The sequence below is a fragment of the Chinchilla lanigera genome, unplaced genomic scaffold, assembly GCF_000276665.1.
Source record: "Chinchilla lanigera isolate Chin_1 unplaced genomic scaffold, ChiLan1.0 scaffold00016, whole genome shotgun sequence".
NCBI classification, from domain to species: domain Eukaryota; kingdom Metazoa; phylum Chordata; class Mammalia; order Rodentia; family Chinchillidae; genus Chinchilla; species Chinchilla lanigera.
In genome coordinates, this window is record NW_004955417.1 from 6,892,396 (window position 1) to 6,904,656 (window position 12,261).

The 12,261-nt window shown below is 41.3% G+C and overlaps 1 protein-coding gene across 1 annotated transcript in view; it reads left to right on the plus strand.

Moving 5' to 3' along the window:
- Positions 1-835: 835 nt before the first annotated feature.
- Positions 836-12,261, plus strand: part of Decr1 (2,4-dienoyl CoA reductase 1, mitochondrial) — a 38,524-nt gene continuing 27,098 nt past the window's right edge. The window contains exon 1 of the mRNA XM_005381763.2: positions 836-1,105. Coding sequence (XP_005381820.1) covers positions 1,037-1,105 — 69 coding nt within the window. The 5' untranslated portion in view covers positions 836-1,036. The remainder of the gene's footprint in view (positions 1,106-12,261) is intronic.

Genomic DNA, 12,261 nt, shown 5'->3' on the forward strand with positions numbered 1-12,261 from the left:
GTGAGAAACGAGAAGAAACTGTGAGATCCTTTATTACTGCAATAAACAATTTCCTAGAGATGAACTGTGCATAAGCAGATGGTTTTTAAGCATTGCTTACAACACCTGAGCTCATCACAAGGCCAACAGGAGGTGTTTTTGACATATCAGGGTAGTATAGGGTGTACTGCAGCTAATTTTAAATAGTTCTGATTTAGTTCTTCATTGGATCCTTTGTTTCTCGACTGAAACCAACCCCATGTACAGTCTGTGCGCTTGAAGTTTGATAAATTTTAACTTTCAAAATAAGTCGTGTATATTGTATGACGGTAAATGATAAAATAGACTTATCTACATATATTTTATGCAAACATGACATACCGGTATTTAAGAATATATTTTTAGGCTGCCTGGTTTGCCAAGATTTTTCAAGATTTCTCATCAAGTCAAGGAAGAGTGTGCCTATAAAAAAGCTTATAAACCAATCTGCACAAAGCCCTTTTCTTCAAGGGTCAACCTTATTAAAGGTCTGCGTTTGCTTTTTAGGTGTGCCTTAATCCCTCTGAGAGAAAAACAAAGGCCGTGCATTTCAGCGACAGGCGGTAGTATGTCTTGAGAAACTTCAGCTGTTTTGCCTTTCTGAAAGTGAGGCCCTGTTTAAAAGCGAGGAATTACATAAAATGATTTAGGGCCATATCAACCGCGAAATTTAAACATGCATTTAAAGAATAAACGTAAGTCACCGAAAAATAAGTATGGGCGCACTGCGGGCTGTGTGGTTACAGTTGCTTGGCTTGTGCAGTCTGCAAACTCTTGCACAGCCCAGGGGTTTGTCCAACCACACAAGCACACGTAGCTGCTACTCCCTGCCTTACAAACCCAGCGGGCCTGGAGCACAAACAAAAGCGTCTGGAGGCCGAGAGGCAGCGCCCTCTCCCACCCCGGGGACACGCAGGCTCCCTCCGCCGTCCCGCCCCGTCGCTGCCCCGGCCCACCCCGGATCTCTCTGCTCCGGGCCCGCCCCGCGCCTGCTGCCTTCCGGACAGATCTTGCTGACATGGCGTGGCTGGGCCTTGCGCTCTTTGCCCGGGCGTCCCACCTGCCCTGTGGCTTCTGTCCTCGGCGGGTAAGGCGGCGCTGGAGGGTCTGAGGGTTCGGCTACTCCCCTGACCGCGTCCGCCTTCGAGCTGCGGGCCCGGGCGCGCCTTGCGAGGACCAAGGCCCCAGGGTACAGAGAGGCTCGCGCCAGAACTAGGCGTCCTGAGCTCCAGGAGAGCGGATTGGGAGTCCGGGGTAGGGCTGGGCTTCCTGGGGTGCTGTGAGGAGAGCAGTCAGGGCTTCCCGCGGTGCCAGGAGCGAAGACCAGGGGTCCCAGGGCGCAGGGAGGCTCGCGCAAGGACAGAGTGTCCCGAGGGCCGGGCAGAAGGGCATCTAGATTCCGGCGCTGGGGCAGCCCGGGGAGTGGAAAGCAGATGGGGTCATGTTCCCCAATCAGATGTAGGTCTGGTGTTGTGGAGGGGTAAGGAGGCACGTGGCTTTCATTGTTCTCACCTTCCTGCAGGTTTCAAAGTCGTGTGCAGATGTGTGCAGGTAGGGAAGAATAGTAGGTGGCCCTTTGGGGAGAGGGAGAAGTCACGTTAGGGAGTGGGTCCCAGTGAAAACACTGACCTTATATAAAGTCCGTTTTGATGAAGAATATCCGTTTATGGTTGCAGATCTTGGTCGTGCAATTTTATCCTGTGTAATAAAAGACTGTTGGAAATCTCATGCGTTCGAGTACAGAAGGCATCATGACACGAATAGTACAAATCCAATGTCTTCAGTCCGATTATATAAGATTGTAGTGCTGCGGTATTGGCGTCTGTCCGACTATATCACCATCTGATTAATAAAAAATATAATTCCTACTTCTCAGCCGATGAAAAGTTTAGATAGGTTGTTTGCTGTAATTAAAATTATTATAGTGATAAGAAATACGAGTATTTTAAAATTTATCAATGCGGATCTGAGTGCATGTATCATAAGGAAAATTCTATAATACATACGTGACAAAGCTACAGATAAGAATAGAATGGAGAAGTAGTCTAGTTTATATTTAAGTTGGAGGGTTTGGATTGTTAATCAATTTCAGTTAGATACTAGGGCTTCAGGTTTGAGTAGAATAGTATAGAGGTTGGGATTAGGCTAAGGAAGAATGAAATAGAAGTAAGTGATTTTACCTAAACTGGGTACGCAATTAATCATTAATACAGACTGTCAAAAAAAAAGTCTTCAGTTTGGGAATAAGAAAGAATAGGATTGCAACCCAAGACACATACATGGGTATGACCAGAGGACAAACGTGTTTTGCCACTGCAGAGATATCTACATAAGTTGTTTTGGGAGAAAGTTCATTGGCACTTTTCCTACTTTTAACAGCTGGCAAAATGCTGATTGGCAGCAAAGTGGTAAGGTCATAGTTCTGTAGCTAGTTGCTAAGAAAATACGCTCTTAAAGATATGGTAGGTATTTTTTTCTCTTAGATTGATTCTGTGATACAGTTCTGGAATAGGCATCCTTGAGCAGTTTCCTTTCTTTCCTGTGGCTCCTTTAGTGGAATTCGACAGGAATGACTCCATTAGTGTAATGAGTTTTCACAAAAAGTTCACACACAAAAAATTAAACCACACAAAAATCCAAACCTGAGCTGTCTGTAGATTCCCCTTTTGCAGAGGTAAAACTGGGAGAGGTGCATCTCCTGAAGCCTCCACCTCTGTATCCCTCTGACTTCTTTATTGTGTCAACATCCCTCCATAGGACCCATAGTGAACATAACACACACCGATGAGAAGAGCTAGGAAGGGGGAAAACGAAAAAGAAGAGCTGATATCCCAGACAGAAGCTAGCCCAACTAAATTTGAACATCGTAAACTTTTATCAGTTTCTTCAGTCAAGCAGAAAAGTTTACTAACAATTAAAATCCTTTTTCAGTTTGTTAAGAGTTAGGGTCTTCTCTTTAGATAAAGATGGTTAGCTATAGTTTGAAATGTGAACACAAGGGATAGGTTATGGTGATTCTTTCAAGGCAGAGAACTTTATTTCAAAAAATAAGATTTATTCATGGCTGGGGTTTTTGTTATTATTTTCTCTTTGTAAAGATGAAGTTACAGGACCTATGTTTTCTAATTCTTCAAGAACTAGGTCTTTTGAAAGCTACAACATCTCTGAGGTAGAAAAGTTCAAAGTTTTTTTTTTTTTTTTTTTTTCAATACCAGGTATTGAACCCAGGGCCTTTATAATGAGTGACATCCTCAAATCTTTTAACCTTTTTTTTTTTTGTACTGGGTATCAAACTCAGGACCTTGCACTTGCCAGGCAAGTGCTTGTGCCACTGAGCTATGTCCCTAGCCCTCTTTTAAACTTTTATTCACTTTTATTTTACTTTATTTTGAGACAGAGCCTCACTAAGTTGCTAAGTTACCTAGGCTTGAATTTTGAATCCTCCTGCCTCAGCCTCTCAAGAGTGTTGGGACTGTAGGTATGTATTACCATGCCTGCCTTGTGTGTGTGTGCTTCTTTTGTTTCTTCCCCACAAATCATTAGGATTGTAATAGTAAGGTAGCACATACCATGTCACAGTTTCTGACACTACTAGACAATATAGTTTGAGAAGAGAGAAATAACTCACATAAAATTGATTATAATTTGACAATTTGGAAGCTCCTTTAGCTAAGAAAAATAGGAAATTAGAGTGTTGGACTTCTGAGGCAATAGAGGCACCTGCCAGTGTGACTTGCCCCTTCCAGACATGTGGCGGCTGGAGTTTGCACTCCTGGAAGAAGCATTCCCATCCGTGAAGTGGGAGGCTGTTCCGAGCAACATCGTGTTATTGAGGGCAAATACAAGTTACTGTTAGAAGCCCTAACTGAATATTTGTATTGCCATAACCAAGAGAAATGTTTCTTTTGTCATAAAACTTGTTTGTGAAATGCTGTATTAAACTGTGCCTTTAGCTAGTTGGTCTCAGTTCAGCAAACGTGTTGAGAACTAGCTCTAGGCCAGGCTTTGTGCTGCGTCCTGCAGATGTAAAAATTAAAAAAGAAACAAACCCTGTTCGTAATTGCCCCCGGCTCCCTTGAAAATAACAGCTTTTCAGTTGTCTATCAAGAATTGCTAATTTTAAGTTCCTAGTAAGTGTTGGTGTTCTTTAGAGATAATCATGGTTGAAAAGATATCCATACCTTCAGTTCAGTAATAGTTTCATTCATGTTTTTGAAACTGTGGACAATAGTGCCTGAGTAGGCCTTGATAGCAGTTTAGTGGAGCAAAGTAGGATGCAGAATAATAAATTGGAATAAAATAGGAAACATCAAAATTTGTCTCATATGCTATGGTGAGGTTTATTTTATGAAATTTTAGTTTTTGTTGGTACATGCTTGCAGTAAGTAACGATTAGTTTATCTTGTGGAGTCGGTACGTGTGCATGACACCTTAATTCTTTTTACTTTTTCCTGTTCCCACCCTCCCCAGTCCGTCAGGCTCCTGATCCCCTCCTCACTTGCAAATGATAAATCTCTCTGTTTCCTGTTATCTTTTAGTTTGCTTTTTACAGTATTTGTACTTCAAGTTTCGCATATAAGATAAACCATGTGATATTTAAACTTGTGTGCCTGATTTCTTTCACTTAACACTGTGGTCTCAAGGTGCTTCTGTATTCCTACAAATGAACCAAGTTTACCTTCCTTTGTAGTAGAGTAGTGCTCCAATGTGCCTATATACCACATTGTCTTTATACATTCATCTGTTGATGGACATATAAGTTACTTCCAAGATTTAGCTATTATAAGTTGCACTGCTATAAACATCAATTTTCATATATCATTGTAATATGATGACTTTAATTCTAGATACTTGGGAAATAGCTAGGTTAAATGGAATTTCTGTTTTTACTTTTTGGGAGGAATCTCCATACTGATTTCCATAATGCTTGTAGTTACATTCCCACCAACAATGTAGAAGGCTTCCTTTTTTCCCACAGCCTTGCCAGCATTTATTTGGTTTCTTGATAAAAGTTATTTTTTCTGGAATAAGGTGGAATCTCTGTTGTTTTAACTTGCATTTCTCTAAGGCCAGATTTGCTGAACATTTTTTCATGTATTTCTTGGTTGCTTGTCCTTCTGAGAAGGGTCTGTTCATTTCACTTGCCCACTCTTTGATTGGGTCTTTTTATTTTTTAAAATAATTCATTTTGAATTCTTTATGTATTCTAAATATTAGTCCTTTGCTCAAGGAGTAGCTTCCAAACATTTGTTTCCATGTGCGAAGAGTTTTCCAGAGTGAAGCTTGTCTTTTCCCTCTGTTGGTTGTTCCTTTTCTGTGCAGAAGCTTTTTTCATTTGATATATTCCCATTTGTTGATTCGTGACATTATTTTTGCACAATTGAGGTTCTGCTCAGAGTCTTTGCCTATGCCTATGTCTTCAAGAATTTTACCTACTTTGTCTTCCAGCAGATTAAGTATTTCTGTTTTAACTTTAGTCTTTGATCCATTTTGATTTTAGTTTAGTGAATGGTGAGAGATATGAGTCTAGATCCGGTCTTTTGCATGTGTAGTTTTCCTAACACCGTTTGTTAAAGAGGCTGTCTTTCCTTCAGAATGGTTTTGGCCCCTGAATGTGCATGGAGTTGTTACAACATGTCTACTCTGTTCCACTGATTCACACGTGTCTGTGTTTGCGCTAGTACCCTGCTGTTTTTTTAATCACTAGCTTTGTAATATAACTTGAAATCCAGGATTGTGATGCCTCCTGCTTTACTGTTGTTACCCAGATTACTTTTGCTATTCTAGATCTCCTCTGATTCCATATGAATTTTAAGATGTTTTTCTCTATTGCTGTGAAGAATGATGTTGGTGTTTTGATTGGGATTGCATTAAATCTGTGTATCACTTCTGGAAGTGTGGGCCTTTGACAATATTGGTTTTGCTTATCCAGGAAAAGGGGATATATTTCCATGTTCTGATGTCTCTTTGATCTACCTATTTCAGAGTACTATAGTTTTCATTGTAGAGGTCTTTCACTTCCTGGTTAGGTTAATTCTTAAATATTTAATTTTCTTGAAGCTACTGTACTATGACTGGTATTTTTTCCTAATTTCTTTCTTGGTGTGTTTGTTATTGGTATACAGGAACGGTATTGATTTTTGTGTACTCACTTTGCATGCTGCTGCTACTATGCTGAATCTATTTATTCTAGGAGTTTTTTGGTGGGTCTTCTGTGTAAAGGAGCATGCCATCTGCAAATAAGAATAGTTTGACTTCTTTCCTTCCTATACATATTCCTTTTCTTTCTTTCTTTCTCTTGCCTGATTCTTCTAGCTAAAGTTTCAAGCATTATATTGAACAGGAGTGGTGATAGTACATATCTTTGTCTTCTTCCTGATTTTGGAGGAAAAACTTTCAGTTTTCCTCCATTTGGTGTGATTTAGTATGATGTTGGCAGGGGGTTTGTCATAAATGGAGTCTCCCACGCCCCAAAAGTAATCTAGACTTAAACAGTGGCATGTAGCAAGAAGTGAAGGAGCATGGCTCCTTTGTAAACGCTCAGGTGATTTGTATTGTGGAATTTGTGAAGTATAGGGGCAGAAAAGGTGCGTGGAAAATAACACTGCTCTGATTTCTGGGGCCCAGGACTTAGTGAGCTTCCTTTACCGATAGGGCATGTTGAGCCTTTGCTATGTGCTAAGCCTGGATGAAGGGTGTGAGGATGATAAGAATTGCTCACTTTCTCTCAAGAAGGTTACAGTCTTCTAGCAGTATACTGTAGTAGGAGGCATGTCAGAATGGGTTTTCATGATGTTGGAGGGAGTCCAAAATAAATAGCACCTCTTTTTTCCAGTCTGAAAAACAACAGTAAAGATAAGAGTCCAAAACATCACTGTATTTTAGGACTTATTCTGAAAGCCACTTTGAGAGTCTTTTTGATTTTTTTTTACTGCTTGGGTCTTAAAATAACTGGACTTTCTGGTTCTTTTCTGGTATTGGGAATTGAACTCACGGCCTTGCGCTTGCCAGGCAGGTGCTGTGCTGCTGAGCTAAATCCCCAGCCCATAACTGGACTTTCTGAATTTCGCCAGCCTATGGCCTAACAAGGAGGTTGGACCATTGCTGTGTGCTAGTGCCAAGCAGAGTAGCTAGCTCCCAAGAGAATTAGGTCCAAGAAGGTCTCCTCAGGCTTAGTGATTCTAGTAGATTCTACCAGATGGAGCATCTCTATGGGGACAGGGTGACTGAGGTGGCAGAAAGAAGGCTGGCGTTGCATAACTGAGCTCCCCACAGTTACGTGGGGTTACTGAGCTCAGTTACTGAGCTCCCCACAGTCCCACAGGACTGGAGAAGAAGTAGTTTCTTTCCTCCATGCCACCTTTCCCCCATTCAGTTTTAAGGGATTTTTTGTCCTTTTTGGTGTGTGTGTGTGAATCTAAGCTGAGACCTGAAGGATCAGTAGAGGATATCCAGGGAGAAAGGTATAACAAAGTTCTAGGTAGGAGAGTGCTTTGTGTGAAGGACAAGAAGAGAGGTTATTGGTAGAGCGCGGAGGCAAAGGCTTGGAGACAGGATAGTGAGTGGCCATGGGCCAAACAGAGTTAGAGGTTTGTCCCAAAGGTATATGGGTGGGGTCAAGATGGAGACAAAGTGTTAAACCTTGGGTGATTCTCCAGCTGAAAAGTAACATGGCCTCAACTAAGGGACAGCAGTGAATGGAGAGAGACTTGAAGTAGAAGGATTTTAGGAGGCACAAGAGAGTTCTTGGTGAATGGTTGAAGGGGCTGCGGGGAAGGAGCAGCCATGCTGAGAAAGTGATACAGCGCCGTCAACATTGTGAAAAGGAAGATGCTCTCGTCAGGTAAGACTTGAGAGAAGGAGTTTAGTCAAAACTAAAAGAGTCAGAATTCATGGTAGCATTATACTTATGAGTACTAAAATGATCCCAACTTGATGTTTTGAAAGTGGGGCGTATGATGAACCCTGGTTTCTATCTTTAGCATCTGAGCTAAAGACAGTACCACGCTCTGAGAGAAGGCATTTAAGGAGGAGCTGGAGGGAGGAGAGAAAGTGATGTCAGTCTTGAAATATCAGTGGGCTCTGGGACTCCTAAACTGGCATATAGGTAATTACGTTGCAGAGGTGGAAGGGAGAATGTAAATTCTGCTGGGATCATTAGTGAAGGTGGTAGAGCTCTGAGAGCTGGGTTTGGATGATGAATGTTGGGGATAGTAGGGAGCAATTGGAGGAAAGTATTGTGGAGGGTTTGGGTGAGCAGAGGCTGGAGAATGGTCAAGTAGTGGCACAGATAGACCTTCAGTGTTTGTGAATGCTGGAAGATGGGCCTTGGAAGTCAGGCTGTGTCCTAAAAGCAGGGCTAGAAGGAAATACAAGCTTTCACAACTGCCGGAATGGTGAAATGATGTTACCACTGGGCTTTAGCCTTGATTTTTTTTCTCTGTGCTTCCAAATTTGTTTCCTACTCTGGCTTACATATCTCCACGTAAATATTCTACAGGGGCTCCAGGTGCAGCATTTCTTTTTTTTTTTTTTTTTTTTTTTGGTTTTTCTCCGGTACCGGGAACCGAACTCACGACCTTGCACTTGCCAGGCAGGCGCTTTGCCGCTGAGCTAAATCCCCAGCCCCCAGCATTTCTAATATAAAACTCATTATCTTCACTCCTCCAATATGGGTCTCATATGGATTTATTTATTTCAGTTGTAGCATTGTCTTTGGTCTTCATCTCTTCTCTTTTTACCACTCCGAGCTACTTAGCATGTGGGTGCAGGCTAACTTACATATTGTGTGTAGATGTATTCCCTCTTCGCTTCTGCTGCTGTGAGTATCAGTTACCTAGACAATGCCTCCTCTCTGATGGGTGTCTATCTCCTCTTCCTAGTTCACAGTTAAGTCTTAATCTTTCTAGAATACAAAGACATTGCAAAATAAGATAGCAAGGCGAAGTTGAGACAGGCAAAAAAGCCCTCATTTGAATGGCTGTGGCCTATTTAATGTGCAGGAGATGTCTTATAAATAACCTATTTAAAGTATGATGAGGTTGGGCTTAAGGCAAGAAGAAATAGAATAGGCAATATAGGCATAGAGCTCATTCGTTATACTCTCATTTTCTGGCTTACAAGTAATTGTATTTGCCCACTTCCCAGCGCTTCTGATGATGGCATCCTGGTTTTGGCCATCGTCCTCTCCTACCTGGCTTGCTGCAGTGTTATGATGAGTCTCCCTGCCTCCGGTCTTCTCGCTCCACCCCACTTCTCACATAGCAGTGGAAGTGATCCTCTAGAAACAACATACAGCATCTAAATCCTCCCCGTCAAACTTCATAGATGTTTCCCACTCGGCTGGGAGTCAGAGCCTATGTCTGCATAGCGGCTCACTCATCCTGCACAGTCCAGTCCCATTTGCCCCCTCAGCCTCTCCTTCCCCTGCCTTCTCTCCTCCGGTCACACCAATCCCTGCTTGTTCCTCCGAGAACAAGGTGCGCATTCTTCTTAGGGCCTTTGCTCCATGTTCTTCCTTTTGCCTGAAACTTACTCATGCCTCACTTCCTCCAGGTCTTCACTCGATTGTTACTTCAGTAAGGCCTTTGCTGACCTGCCTATTTTAGCTGGCATTGCTTTACCTTTATCCCATGCCTTTTTTTCTCTACAGCATGTAGCAAATTTTAATGTACTGTATTAACTTAACTTGTTTACCCCTGGTTCTCCATTATATAGTCTCACCAAGTGCCTAGAACAGTACCTGGGGCCATAGTAGATACTCAGGAAAAACTTGCTAAAATTCAATAAACGAATGAACTCTATACCTAGTTATAATGTCTCATTTATCTCTATACTTTGAATATAGCAAATTCCCCAATCAAAACAAGCCCTTTGTAAGAGCAAGGGTTCTGATTTTTGGTTTACAAAAAGTTATGTTAGTTAATATAATAGGTGATGAACAAGAGATGACTAACATGAGAGACAGACAGGAGTGAAAACTCCAGTTGAATACTTTAGATTACTTCCTAATTTATCTCTGATTTTATCTCCCTTTATTGTGTAGTTTTGGAAAGCATCTGTTCAGCGTGCATCTGACTGCAAACGTAAGCACTGTAATAACAAAGGGTCATATACCCTGTAGCACAGGGCAACTACTTTTTCAAGGACTCATGTTCATTGCTGTAAGATGTATTGCTCATTACTCAAAATGTAATTCCTGCCTTGCTACTGGCAGCTGTATGCTTCAGCCTAGCCATTGGAGCTCGGAGTTCAGTGAGGCAGTTTCTTGTATATTTGCTCAACCTTACCTTCAAGTTGCTGTGGCAACAAGATGTGCTTTGCAGAAGCTGTGGTATCTATGGCCTCTGCAGTGCCCTGATTTAAGTGAAGGAATGAATGGACATATTTAAGGAGTGCACACAGACGGAGCAAGAGCTTCACATGGGTGTGGCAGAATTGGGGCACTTCCGTGCTTTAAAGTTTGTGAGTGCACTGTTATTATTTGGGAATGGAAGATTCTTGATTCTGCAGGATTATCCTTTTCTGCACCGGAACATCCAGTAGAGTGTCCCACTGTGCTGCCTCTTGTATGTCTGTATGCTTGGACTATGAGCCGCATACACTATGCTGAAGTGGCATTGGTCGGGACATTGGAAAGAGTCAGCACAATTGCCAGACAGTTGTCTTCTAGCAGCCATACCAAGTAAACTGGGATGTAGCTTTGGAAGGCTTACTATGCACAGGAGTGCAAAAGATGTGCTTTCTAGAGCCTCCTGCTTTAAAAAACATGGCTGCCCAGTGTTTTCCAACCTGACATTTTTAACTGACACTGTGCAAAACTCTTTACATGTGAATTTGAGTCAGAAGAAGGTTTGACCTAAAAATGTCCATGTAGCCTACACCAGCAGGTACTTAGAAGTCCCTTCCCCAGACAGCTATGGAAGTATTTTATTGTCTATAAATATAGCTCACATTCACATATTGAATAGAGAAGATTTATATGTCAGGTAAGGTATGTGTCCTTAGGAAACTGATTCTATGCCATCTTCTTGTTATAACTTTGTTTTCCTCTGTACCCTTTCTATACTTGCATATATGATTTAATTTTGTGTTAACTTTGTTTGTTTGTTTGTTTTTTTTTTGGTTTTTCTCCGGTACCGGAAACCGAACTCAGGACCTTGCACTTGCCAGGCAGGCGCTTTTGCCGCTGAGCTAAATCCCCAGCCCTTGTGTTAACTTTTGATGAGCTATTAACTAAATATTGAACATTTAAGTTTTATGAAGAACACACAATGTTAATATAGGAAATCTTTCTTCCAAGGTGTTAGTACAATGAAAAATCATTCTGGCAATTTTTATGTATATATTAATAAATATGAAGATACCCTCGTTTTTAGAAAAGCCACACAAATAGGAGGATATTTTATATATTTGTCTATCTTGAGTTTTATACTTAATAAGTAATGCCTCACATTGTTGATATTCAACAAACATTTGCAATATTTACATTTAGCATGTAAGTTCTAACTACTTTTTTGTAGATAATAGATTCATTGATATCTTTGACTTTTGTTTGTTTGTTTGTTTGTTTTTTCCGGTACCAGGGATTGAACTCACGACCTTGCGCTTGCCGGGCAGGCGCTGTGCCGCTGAGCTAAATCCTCCTCCCCTCTTTGACTATTTTGAATCTGTTGCATTTCATTGCTTATTAATTTTAGTATAATCTTGTCAACTTTTGCATAAGCCAACTTGAATTGGGATGGGGATATAACTGAGTCTGTCGATTTGGTGTAGGAGAGTATCATGTTCTACACAAAATAACTTTTCTAACCCATGAACACAGGAAGTCATTTAGATCTTTATGTAATGATACTAATGATGTCTTATAGTTTTCAGATTAACACATCTCGCCTCTCTTTCTTCCTTTCCTTCATTCCTTCCTCCCTCCTTCCCTCTTTCCCTCCTTCTCTCCCTCTTTCTTTTTTTCTTTTTGTGGTACCAGGGGTTGAACCCAGAGCCTTTGCACTGAGTTGTATCCCCAACCCTTTCCATTTTGAGACCAGGTTTTCCTAAGTCACTAAATGCCCAGGCTGGGCTTGAGTTTGCAGTCCTCATGCCTCAGCTTTCCAGAGAGTTGGGATTATAGGTATTATAGGTATGCCTGGCATTTCACTTCTTTGTTAAATTTAAGTTTATTTGTATTTTCTTCTTTTAACATACTCATAAATTACTTTCACAATCTCATTTTCATCTTAATGCAAA